At 36.9% G+C, this 11,772-nt stretch overlaps 4 protein-coding genes across 4 annotated transcripts; 2 read left to right on the top strand and 2 right to left on the bottom strand.

Annotated features, from left to right (window-relative positions):
- The first annotated feature begins 19 nt into the window (after positions 1-19).
- PGN (Tetratricopeptide repeat (TPR)-like superfamily protein) lies at positions 20-2,851 on the top strand. Its single transcript, XM_012233471.4, has 2 exons — positions 20-855; positions 1,005-2,851. Exons 1-2 carry the CDS (start codon positions 244-246, stop codon positions 2,208-2,210), a joined length of 1,818 nt encoding a protein of 605 aa, XP_012088861.1. The 5' UTR covers positions 20-243; the 3' UTR covers positions 2,211-2,851.
- LOC105647408 (pentatricopeptide repeat-containing protein At3g62890) lies at positions 2,512-5,532 on the bottom strand. Its single transcript, XM_012233473.4, has one exon. It carries the CDS (start codon positions 5,389-5,391, stop codon positions 2,944-2,946), a length of 2,448 nt encoding a protein of 815 aa, XP_012088863.2. The 5' UTR covers positions 5,392-5,532; the 3' UTR covers positions 2,512-2,943.
- Positions 5,533-5,557: 25 nt separating this feature from the next.
- LOC105647409 (agenet domain-containing protein) lies at positions 5,558-8,296 on the top strand. The gene is made up of 3 exons (XM_012233474.4): positions 5,558-6,212; positions 6,926-7,381; positions 8,005-8,296. Exons 1-3 carry the CDS (start codon positions 5,682-5,684, stop codon positions 8,017-8,019), a joined length of 1,002 nt encoding a protein of 333 aa, XP_012088864.1. The 5' UTR covers positions 5,558-5,681; the 3' UTR covers positions 8,020-8,296.
- Positions 8,297-9,242: 946 nt separating this feature from the next.
- Positions 9,243-9,912, bottom strand: LOC105647410 (plant/protein (Protein of unknown function, DUF538)). The gene has a single exon (XM_012233475.4). It carries the CDS (start codon positions 9,840-9,842, stop codon positions 9,354-9,356), a length of 489 nt encoding a protein of 162 aa, XP_012088865.1. The 5' UTR covers positions 9,843-9,912; the 3' UTR covers positions 9,243-9,353.
- Between the last annotated feature and the right edge of the window lie 1,860 nt (positions 9,913-11,772).

Below are 11,772 nucleotides of genomic sequence, written 5' to 3'. Positions count from 1 at the left end.
AATAATAAAAAGTTAATGGCCTGTCCATTTGCCTCTTCTCCAACAATTTAAAATTGATCCAACTTACCTTCTGCAGAGTGGGTTTATTCAGGGTCTTCAAGCAAACCGATTGCAGAATTTACAATGTGTATTTATATGAAAATCGCTCCATCTCCATATCTTCTACTGCGAAATTTTCAAGCGGTAAATCTCGACCAAAGTATGGAAACACTAATTAGAGTAGCATGACCTTGTACATTAAACATGAGCTCAAGGAGACTATTAACCACCACAGGTTACCATCCGTTTCCGCCTATGATAAAACACCATCTATCATGGGCTGAAAACACTCCCATTAAATCAAAAACACCCTACATACCAAAAGCTCCTTCCTTTTTGGCCACTGACCTTATCAAATCCTACTTTGAGAAGGGGTTAGTTAGAGAAGCACGTAACTTGTTCGATGAAATGTCTGAGAGAGATGTGGTTGCATGGACGGCCATGATTGCTGGGTACGCGTCCTGCGATGAGCACGTCTATGCGTGGAGTATGTTCTGCAATATGGTAAAGAATGCATTGAACCCAAATGCATTTACAATATCAAGTGTGTTAAAGGCTTGTAAAGGCATGGAGAATCTTTCCTGTGGAGCTTTGGTGCATGGGTTTGCTATTAAGCATGGCCAACAAGGTTCTATTTATGTGGATAATGCACTAATGGATATGTATGCTACTTGCTGCGTTAGCATGAGGGACGCTTGGATGGTCTTTCATGCTATTGAAGAGAAGAATCCTGTGACATGGACTACCATGATTGCTTGTTACACTCATAGAGGTGATGGCCATTGTGGGCTCCAAATCTTCCGTCAAATGTTACTGGTAGGTGCATAAAGAACTATTGAATTCATGGCTTTTAATGGTTTTGCTCCCCTTTTTGCTGGTTCAAGAGATAGAAAAGGATTTCAATTTTCAAGAACTGTTTATTATCAATCTCTTAACTAACAACTTTTATTACATTTTCAAAACAGGAGGAAAAAGAATGTAATCCATATAGCTTCTCGATTGCTATTAGAGCTTGCGCATCGGTTGGCTCTCAGCATTATGGCAAACAAATGCATGCAGCAGCTATTAAACATGGTTGTGAATGCAGTCTTCCTGTTATGAATTCTATACTTGACATGTATTGTAGGTGTGGTTGTTTATCCGAGGCAAATCAGTATTTCCATGAGATGACTCAAAAGGATCTGATTACATGGAACACTTTAATATCAGGATATGAAAAATCAGATTCTATTAAGTCCCTTTTTATATTTTCACAAATGGAGTCAAATGGTTTTACTCCAAATTGCTTCACTTTAACTAGTGTAATAGCGGCTTGTGCTAATCTAGCAGTTTTGAGTTGTGGACAACAGGTTCATGGAGGCATTATTCGTAGAGGACTTGACAGGAACTTAGCATTGGCTAATGCGTTGATCGATATGTATGCCAAGTGTGGTAGCATAACAGATTCACATAAAACTTTCAGTGAATTATCACAAAAAAGTTTAGTTTCCTGGACTTCTATGATGATTGGATATGGTTCTCATGGATATGGAAGAGAAGCTGTTAAGTTGTTTGATGAGATGGTCGAGATGGGTATTGAACCTGATCAGATAGTGTTTATGGCAGTTTTAAGTGCTTGTAGTCATGCTGGACTAGTAGACCAAGGTTTGAGGTACTTCAATTCAATGGTGGACGATTATAAAATCAAACCAGATAATGAGATATATGGGTGTGCTGTGGATTTGCTAGGCAGAGCTGGGAGAGTTGAGGAGGCATATCGCCTGATACAGAGTATGCCATTCATACCTGATGAATCTGTTTGGTGCACACTTCTCAGTGCTTGTAAAGCCCATAGCCTTCCAAATTTGGCCAAGTTAGCAGCTCAGAAAGTATTGAATTTGAGGCCAAAATTAGTTGGGACTTACGTGGCGTTGTCAAATTTACATGCAGTTGAAGGCAAATGGGCAGAATGTGCAAGAATGAGGAAGTTGTTGAAGGGTATGGGAAGCAAAAAAGAGGCTGGAAGGAGTTGGATTGAGGTAAGAAATGAGGTTTATAGTTTTGTTGTTGAAGACGAAGTGGGTTCTCATACAAAGTTGGTATATGAAGTTTTGGAATTTCTTATTAGGCATATGAATGAAGCAGGTTATGCACATGATATAGATTTACTTGACCTAGAAGATGGTAATTGAACTGAAGTTTCAGAAAAGTGGACAAAATGAATATGAGGTCTCCCAGAGAATCAACTGCCTGTTGTTTGCATTTAATTGCTAAATAGAAGAAAAGGAAAATTTGATATTTGAAGAATGGTAAATTTTTTGCAGACAATTGACAAGCTCATCTTGTTAATCTAGGAAGAAGAAGAAGAAGACAAGGCAACTTAAGCAACTGGCATTGTTTGTGAATAACACATTCTTTTCTAGGAATACACGAATTTGGATTGATGATACATTTTGTTTTCATGTGTCCACAAATGAAAAAAGCATCAAGAGCTTAAGTAATACAGATCTCTATAAAATGTCAAGTAATACAGATCTCTATAAAATCTCACTTTGTAGTCTGACATGTACAACAGCTTCCTTCTGTGTGGCTGTATATCCGCAAATTTTCTAGCAGCCAGAGCCACAAGGATAGACCTGTTTTTCATTGTAAAGGGAATATGGCAATCTGATTTAGTACACTGTAAAAGCATATAAATATGTACGAGTCATAGCATGATGGCCACTAGAGTTTATCTATCAATCATTGCCATCTGTAGAGTGTCACCACCATTGGTTAGGTCTTATCCTCAGGTTGCCTCCTTGAAATTAATAGAAAAACTTTTTCTTTCCCAGTTCTCAAAGGTGCATTGCTCACTTTTCTAGGCAGGCAGCATACAGAAAAACAGCTGCATTTCCACTTGCTTCTGTCTTCTCTGCTATTCTATTACCAATAATCCATACATGAGCAAGAACCCTGCTTGAAATGGTGGAAGCGATGGCGATCCCTCACCACGATTTCACGGTCAAAAGCTCTAGAAATTAGCTTTGCTGCTATGTGACAATCATTGCATATTCGTAAATTCTTAATTATCCTTATTGGCGTTGGTGGTTTAATGGTTATAAGCCCAAAGGCAATTGCGAGCTTCTCGCTATGTCTAAACAAAGTAGTTTCCTTCTCTTCCTCATCGATGTCAAGGGAAACCACATGTGTTGCTGGTGCATAACCTTCCATCTTTAATTTCTTGGCCATTTGATCTAGCATATTTTCAATATCTTTAATCTGAGGGTGTGTCTTATCTCCTGCGAGAAATTCATGAACTGTTCCATTTGCTTCAATCATGCTGCACCCAGGGGTCTTCACCACCCCATGTTGTGTCATCATCCCCCTAATCTCAAGAACACTATCCCAGTTACCTTTTGAAGCATATATATTAGATAGTAATACATGGAATCCTTCATGGGCAGGCTGAAGTTCTATGAGCTTCCTTCCGATTCTTTCCCCCATTTCATTATCACCATATTTCTTACAAGCCCCAAGCAAGGCTCCCCAAGTAGAAACATCTGGTGCCATTGGCATATTCTCAATGAGTTCCTCTGCTTCTTTTAGTAGACCTGCACGGCCTAGAAGATCAACCATGCATCCATAATGTTTAACATTGGGTTCAATCCCATGCTCTTGAATCATGGAATTAAAATGGCGGTGCCCTTCATCCACTAAGCCCATGTGTCTACATGCTCCAAGAACTGCCATGAAGGTTATCTCATTAGGCACCACACCACATTCTTTCATTTCTGAATATGTATCAAGTGACTTGTCAACTAAACCATTCATTGCCAGACCAAGAATGACAGCATTCCAAGTGGAAATCCCTTTTTCCTCCATCCCATCGAAAACCTCCAAAGCATTTTCAACACAACCAAATTTCATGTACATGTCTATAAGAGTTGTGCCAAGCATGACATTAATTTTCAGATCATTCTTCCTTACATAAGCATGGATCCATTTACCTTGATCAAGGGCAGCCAAATGAGTGCAAGCTGAGATTAGACTTACCAAAGTTGTTTCATCAGGCTTGATTCCATCAAGCTGCATTTCTTGGAACAACATCAAACTCTCCGCAAATCTGCCATGTTGAGCATAACCTGATATCATTGCAGTCCATGAGACAATATCCTTCTCAGGCATGGAGTCAAATAAAGCTTTTGCCTTTTCAACTTCCCCACATTTTAAGTACCCAGAGATCATAGAATTCCAAGAAATCTGGTCCAAGCAGCAACCCCTGTCGAATAACTTTTGTGCAGCCTCTACTTCTCTGCAAGTTGAATACATGTGAATCAAAGCATTTTGAAGATTAACATAACATTCAATTCCAATTTTAACGGCCAAACTGTGGATCAATTTCCCTGTCCTAACCACCAGCAAGCGAGCACATGCTGAAAGAACGCTAACCACTACAACTTCATCCAACAAGATTCCATCAGCTTTCATTTGCTTAAACATGATTAAAGCATCCTCATGCATTTCATTCTGCTCATAGCAAGAAATCAATGCGCTCCATGATACCAAATCTCTTTTAGGCATTTCGCTGAACAGCCTATAAGCATCTGCAACGTTACCTTTCTTACCAAACAACACAATCATTGAATTTGAAGCAATGACATTCCTTTCCGGCATCCTATAGTATATACACTTAGCCTCCTCCACATCTCCTATCGAAACATACCCTGCCAAGATCGAGTTCCAAGAAACCAAGTCCAAAATAGGACTTTCGTCAAATACTTCACGTGCATCACTCAAGTTCTCGCAAACTGCGTACATATTTATCAAAGTATTCTTTACATACACATCAGAATTAAAACCCATTTTCAAAACATGACAGTGAATCAATTTCCCTTCAAACTCCGCTTGTCTAACAGAGCAAGACTGAACTAAAATCGGATACGTGTAATTATCAGATTCAACAAACTCTTGCAACATCAATTTATATATACACAGACAATAATGTGGGGAATTTCTTTGAAGACAAGCTCTCATCATGGTATTATAAATGAACCCATTTGGGCTTTCAATGCGAGTGAAGATTTGACGAGAACGGTTGAAGTCAATGAAGGGTGAATCGGTAGAGAACTTGAGAAGTCTACTTGCAGCAAACGTGTCTTTCAGGAATCCAGTGATAATCATTTGAGAAAGAATTTGATTGAAGTGCTTGGGGATTTGACATTGGTGCAACAAGGTCTCCAATATTGGAATAGTTAAAGTTGGTTTCAAGGTGGGTCTGAAACCGGAGGTTGCTAAATTCATCGATAGAATAAACAGTTGATAACCAGAGACTGAACTGCTGCGTCTCGAACTCGAATTAATGAAGAAGAAGTAAAACCTGTCAGACGACATTGCAAAATGGGCCGGCTGTGGCTCATGGGCTATAGTTTATAATGTGGGCCCACTGGGTGGAAAAAAAAAAAAATAGTAACCTCTTTTTCCGCCAATTGTCGTTCTCCTCCCTCTACTGTGGCACTGTCTCTTTCGTCTTCCTATTCAATAATTTCCCCTGCAACTGAAAACACCCCCCCCCCCACCCCCCAAACACACGCACTCTCTCTCTCTCTCTCTCTCTCTCTCTCCCTCTCTCTCTCATCAAAGTTCCGTCTAGACTTTTCCTCTCATAAACCCGAACCCTAGCGATGGCCTCCAAAGCCAACAACTCCACTCCTAAAACCCCACAAGAACCCCACTTGAAGGCCGGCTCCCGCGTCGAGATCAGCTCCGACGACGACGGCTTCCGTGGCTCCTGGTACGAGGGCACAGTCGTCCGCCGTGCTTCCTCTAAGAACGGTAACAAATACTTAGTCCAGTACGAGAAACTCTTCAGTGATGAATCCGGCAAGAAACCTTTGAGGGAGACTCTTGATTGTGTGCAGTTGAGGCCTGCAGCGCCTAGAGAAAAAAAGAGGAAGTTTAAGTTCGGCGAGAAGGTGGACGCGTACCATAATGACGGGTGGTGGGAAGGTTCCATAACCAGCGAGAGAGAAGATGGTAGGTTTGCGGTGTTTTTTAGGGGTACGAGGGAGCAGATTGTGTTTGAAGAGGAGGATTTGAGGTTGCATAGAGAGTGGGTTGATGGGGAATGGGAACCACCATTGAAAGAGGTCCAAGAGGAGAACGAAAAGGAGGAGGAACTGTTAGAGGAGAAACAGGTGGCGAATGAAAATGCGGTCAGTCTCAGTAATAGCTCGTTGATTAATTTGTTAACTTTCTGTTTCTACTATTGGATCATTAAGCATATATTCTTTTAAAGGGGTTGAACGCTGACAAAGAAAAAGAAAATGTTGGGAGGGATATTATTGTTTAAGTAATTGTAAACATCTTGAAGTAATTCTAGAGAACTCTTCAATGATGTATTGGGAAAAATTTTCGGTGGAGATTCTCGGTAACCATTTCTGATAAACTTCTACTATTTTTAATCAAGTACATCAACTAATCATAGAGGATAGGAAGCTCAAATTTGCATTTCAAGTGGAACAAGCAAATAGTAAAATTATATGCTAGTATAATGAAAAGGGATATTTTGGGATCTATGATTCTGCATTGTTTTGCATCAATATCTTCTTATCTGCATTTGATGATGATTATCGTTTCATCATTCCTTGTTTTTTTAAATTGGAAAATAACTTGTGATGCATTGTGTTAACGTGATTATCCAGTGCTTGACTCAATTTCCTTTGCCATATGCAATAACTGATCACTTCATTATATTTTGTGTGATTATTTACTGAGATGCCAAAATAGAATAGAAAGATTTTGGAAGAAGATATCTACATGGTTTTCAATTCTCTCCTATTCCATATCTTTTGTTTTTTTTTTTTTTTTTTTTTTTTGGTTATGATGCACAATTTACGTTGTCAGCTTGTTGAATCTTGGATTGCAGAAATCGCTGATTGCAACTGATGTGAGGCCTATTGAAGTAGTGTTAGAGGAGAAGTTCAACAAGGGAATGTTAGTTGAGGTTAGCAGTGATGAAGAAGGTTTTGAAGGTGCTTGGTATGCTGCAACTATTGTTGAAACGGTGGGGAATAATAAGTATCTTATTGAGTACCAGAGCTTGAGAAAAGAAGATGATAGCGATTTTCTGCAAGAGGAGATTGATGCTTCGCACATAAGGCCCTATCCACCAGAAACCATACTTATTGATCGCTTTAAATTACTAGATGAAGTTGATGCTTCATACAATGATGGTTGGTGGGTGGGTGTCATTGCCAAGGTTCATGCTGACATGAAGTATGTCGTCTACTTTAGGGACAGTGGGGAGGAAATGGTGTTTCGACACTCTGACTTAAGGTTACATCAGGATTGGATTGGTGGCCAGTGGATCATGCCTTCATCGGTATGACATGGATACTTGAAAAATTTTTGATGATGATTATGATTTTTTTTTTTAGTCCTGTGTTATCTGTATGTTTCCCCAAATTTGAGCATAGACATTTTGGAGCCAAGTCATTTTGATTGTTTTGCTGAAAATAACAAATACTGGAGTTAAGTCAATTCCTGGGAAGTCTGAATTTTATTCAACTTTTAGGTTTTGCAACAATTCAAAGTGCAAATCTGTTGGGAAGTGGAAAGTGGGAAGTGACGCATTCAAAATACATGCATCTCTGTGCATGTGTTGTGTGACTGTGAGTGAGAGGAACATGAAAATATGCTACGTCATATAGGGTAGATAATAAAGTGTACTGCTTGATCGACAGCCATATTTATGAGAATAACATGGTTCATCTATGAATTAAGGGGCAGTTGGTTGATTGGTTAGGTTATGCACATGGTCAGGAGTCGTAGACCTACATATGAGAATGACCTTGTTCATGCATTTTTAGTGATGGACTAATCAATCATGTAATTTCATGATGTAAACCAACAATTCTTTCTAAAGTTTGTTTTTGATATAGGCATAGTACAAACAAAATTATACTAGTATTTGATATGTGCTTATAATGTGAGTTTTTTTCCCAGGGTGTGAGGAAGTGACTGCTGGAGGAACTGCAATTGGGTTTTGCTACTGTTATAATGTTTTTATCTGGCTTCATACTGTATTCTATGGTAGAAGTGGAAGCCAAATTTTCCTATCTCCTTTACCTGAGAAGTTGCACATCCTTGTTACTCTGCTAATCTAGCAATAGACATGTCTAGTTTGCTTTAGGCATGGAGCTTTCTGTAATGCAGCATTGAACTGCTTCATTGTACAATCTCGTTGAAGTGAACATGAAATCTTTTGCCATGGGAAAGAATTATCTGTGTATGCTCATTCGTTCTTGTTGTGTTGCTTGTGACATGTATTAGCTTTGGGAAGTCTTGAACTTGTAGTAGTTCTTGCGATTGATAGGTTTTGAGTCTGTTAACACTTTAATATTTGTGATTTTAAAATACAAGTCAATCAAAAATCTGAAGGTTTAAAGAGAAAATTTTCATCAAAACACCATTTTCTTCTTCCTCATCCTCTCTTAAATTTGCTTTTTAGGTAAAGTCATTAATGTCATTTCATTGTAATTTAATGTTTGATAAGGCAAAAAATGGACCGTAATTTAATGTTTGATAGGATAAAAAATGGACGGAAGGAGATGGTCTAGTCTTTGATGAACAGAAAACATAAAGATAAGAGTAGGTTCTTTCTTTCTAGATAGGTAGTTGTGGTGTCCCAGTGTATTTAAAAATAAAAGAAAAAGGTAAAAATTAATTTTGACAAAACATGGGATACGATTATAATTTTACCAAATTTTTGTAAATGAACTAAAATTCTTCTAATCATATTATATGTACTAGTAGCAGGTTATGGCCTGTCAAAAATTAGAATTATTGTTATTGCTTTAAATTAGTTTTGTTTACCTTCAAAAAAAGAGTAAATGTTCCTTGCTTTCATTTCCATTTTGAACTTGCGTGTCCTCAACACAGGATAAGTATGCTTTGATTGCTAAGCAAACTTGGTTAGTGACAAAGAAGCATCATCATCTCCATTAAATTTCCAACCACCTTCTTCAACTTAATAAATTCATTGCATCTTACCTATTATAGAAGGTTGTGGGTCAAAAACACTTGTTAGTTTCTGAGTCCTAAATGTTTTTACCACACTCTGTAAAAGCCAGAAGGAAATCAATTTCATTTAAATTGATGAATGAATGATAAATACTTTCTCTCCACTATTTAGATTTCCCAGATTAGCTATCTTGTGTATAAAGTCATTAAACAAGAAACTATTTTTATAAAATTAGAAGTCATTTTATTACCAGTAAACGCCAGCTTAATACATTAAATATCATGGAGATAGCAAGAAAATGAAACTTGATAACAACTGAATAAGAACTCACTCACACATCCTTCACTTCAACAGCTGCCTTGACTTCCTTCACTTCTTCCTTAACATCTTTCTTTGGTTCTTCAACCTCAAAAGCTGAAACTGGAAAAGTCCTATAGAGCCCTGCAGGAGTTTGGAAAGTGATTTTCCCGGTAGGTGGATCATCCAAATAAATGTCACTAAGTGTGACCCAAAGCAAGAGCTCTTTGGTCTTAACCCCTGTTAATTTTTTAATCTTCCCTTTCTCCACCACTGCTGTGACCTCAGGTGCATAAGTTGTGAGCCTACCGATTTTCTCAAATTTGTGGGTTATGCTCTTCTTCTGCTTCAGCCACACAAAACCTGTCTCTCTTACAATCCCACATTCTAAAATGTCATGTAAGGGCAAAAGTCCATTAGGAAGACCAACTTCTGCGAGCAGAAGCTTTGTCTTGTCTTGGCAGATTTCATCTCCATGGTAGACCTCAGCTTTGGCCTTGATCTCTTCTGTAACAAGAGACATTTTCTTGAAACTTGGTTTTCTTTTCTTGCTTACTTGTGAGTAGAAATGTAGGATGGTGTCGTGAAAGGAAAGGTGTAGCATTTATATAGAATGTCAACCCCTGTTTTGCCCTTGTCAAATCACCAAATTGCCAAAATATCACATGGGTTGATTTGAAAAAGTTGCAAACTTTTCGGAAAAAAAAAAAAAAAATCAAAACAAAGTGTAATTTAGGTGAACAAGAAGGGTAGAAGGACAGTAGAAAAACATGTATTAATATGGGACAGTTGAATATTTATGGCAAAATTAAAGGGAAACAGGGAGGTTGGAAGCGGTGGCCAATGAGAAAGAAGAACGTGCAGTGCAGTTGAGAGAGGCAACCAATTTATGGGGAGGTTGACGTACATGATGAACCAAGGGAATGGCAGAGACTCCTACTGTAATGTGGGAATTGCAAATCTCACCTAAAAAAGAAACTGAGATGGTTGAATTTTATATTAATCAATTGCTCAAGTAAATGTGTCTCGTCAAAGTAATGCTTTGAATCTACCAAATTCTTTTGGTAAAAAGAAAATAGTAAAATTTCCTACTAGAATACTTATAATTTATCAAAGATTTTTTTAACCCATTGATAATAAATATGAAAGTTAAAAATCTTCTACTTAATCTATATATTTTAATTATTTTTTTAATTTTTATAAAAAGATTAAATATTGTTATAAAGTGGACAGAATGAGTAATGATTTTTTTTTATTTAACTAAAAAATAATATTATACTCATTTAAAAGTTTTTCTTTTAAATATGTAATTTCGATTAGATTCTGATTTAATGTTTATGGATTTCAGCTTTCATGGCAAGAGCAAAGGTTTTAAATGCAATGGTCCTATATCTGTTATGTTGTCTTTTTTTAATGAATTTTGCAGTTAATTAAATTATAAACCATCTTGCGCAAGCAGAAAATAAATTTGACCAATAGTGATCATATTTTGCGTGTAAGCATATAGCTTTCATATGTATAAGTCAATGGAATCCTAAGATACCTTATTTTTGAATTTGGCTTGCTTATAATTCTAAGAGTAGTGTAAATTATTACGAATAGTAAAATTATGCATATATCTTTTTATTTTTTTTGCTAAACCATCATATGAGACAATCCTCTCAACTCAATTTTCTCTATTCATAACATCAGGGTTCAAAATACTAGATATTATTGAGGGATCCAGCATCCCATCCCACTGGACTAACTGATAGTTGTATCTTTTTTTTTTTAGAGGAATTGGAATTTTGCATACTTCTTAATTATATGTAAGCTTGGAAAACTAAAATAATTAATAATGTCCTATGATGGATGTACGTCATTGTCGAAAACTCCAATTAATTGTAGTCACAAAATTTTAGAGGTGCATATTCTAATTAATTCATCAAAACCAAAAAATAAAAAGTATTTTTATTCCCAAAATAATAGTTTCATATCAAATTGCTATCCACATGATTCAATAACAATATTAATTAGTATATTTATGAGAAATTAATATATTAATATTTATGTTTGTATTATTATTATAAAGTAGTACAATAAAATCATCTACCCATTGGGCGGGCTTTCAATTGGTTAATGAAAAAGCACAAGCAAAGCAACAATGACATAATTCTACCAACTACTTTCACAGGTCCTGGCACTGACATATTGTTCTTGTATTGATAAAGGCTCATTGCCACTTGGTTTCAACTTTCAACTGGGATTCTCCAACCTAACCAATTAAGATTAAATCCTAACTAAAACCATTAAACTCCAACTATAGTGAAAAATGTAAATGTCCAACAATTCAAAGTATTATTCTCGATTACACTTTTTCATTCTCAAATACTCGTCGCATTTCATATTTCACGTCTCTTAAGAAAATCATTCAATTTGTCTAAATTACCATAAATTATTGAATGAATTGACTA

This window comes from Jatropha curcas, chromosome 2 (genome assembly GCF_041381405.1).
Source record: "Jatropha curcas cultivar XTBG-Jc1 chromosome 2, XTBG_Jcur_1.0, whole genome shotgun sequence".
Taxonomy (NCBI): Eukaryota; Viridiplantae; Streptophyta; class Magnoliopsida; order Malpighiales; family Euphorbiaceae; genus Jatropha; species Jatropha curcas.
Note: the sequence above shows the minus strand (reverse complement) of the source record. Positions and strands in the feature narration are given on the sequence as shown.

What these genes read in the sequence shown, in the direction of transcription:
- PGN (XM_012233471.4), top strand. Translation starts at nt 244, where the DNA reads ATGAGCTCAAGGAGACTATTAACCACCACAGGTTACCATCCGTTTCCG. An exon ending in TCTTCCGTCAAATGTTACTG is followed by an intron (nt 856 to 1,004) that starts GTAGGTGCATAA and finishes TTTTCAAAACAG; the next exon opens with GAGGAAAAAGAATGTAATCC.
- LOC105647410 (XM_012233475.4), bottom strand. Translation starts at nt 9,842, where the DNA reads ATGTCTCTTGTTACAGAAGAGATCAAGGCCAAAGCTGAGGTCTACCAT.
- LOC105647408 (XM_012233473.4), bottom strand. Translation starts at nt 5,391, where the DNA reads ATGTCGTCTGACAGGTTTTACTTCTTCTTCATTAATTCGAGTTCGAGA.
- LOC105647409 (XM_012233474.4), top strand. Translation starts at nt 5,682, where the DNA reads ATGGCCTCCAAAGCCAACAACTCCACTCCTAAAACCCCACAAGAACCC. An exon ending in AGGTGGCGAATGAAAATGCG is followed by an intron (nt 6,213 to 6,925) that starts GTCAGTCTCAGT and finishes CTTGGATTGCAG; the next exon opens with AAATCGCTGATTGCAACTGA.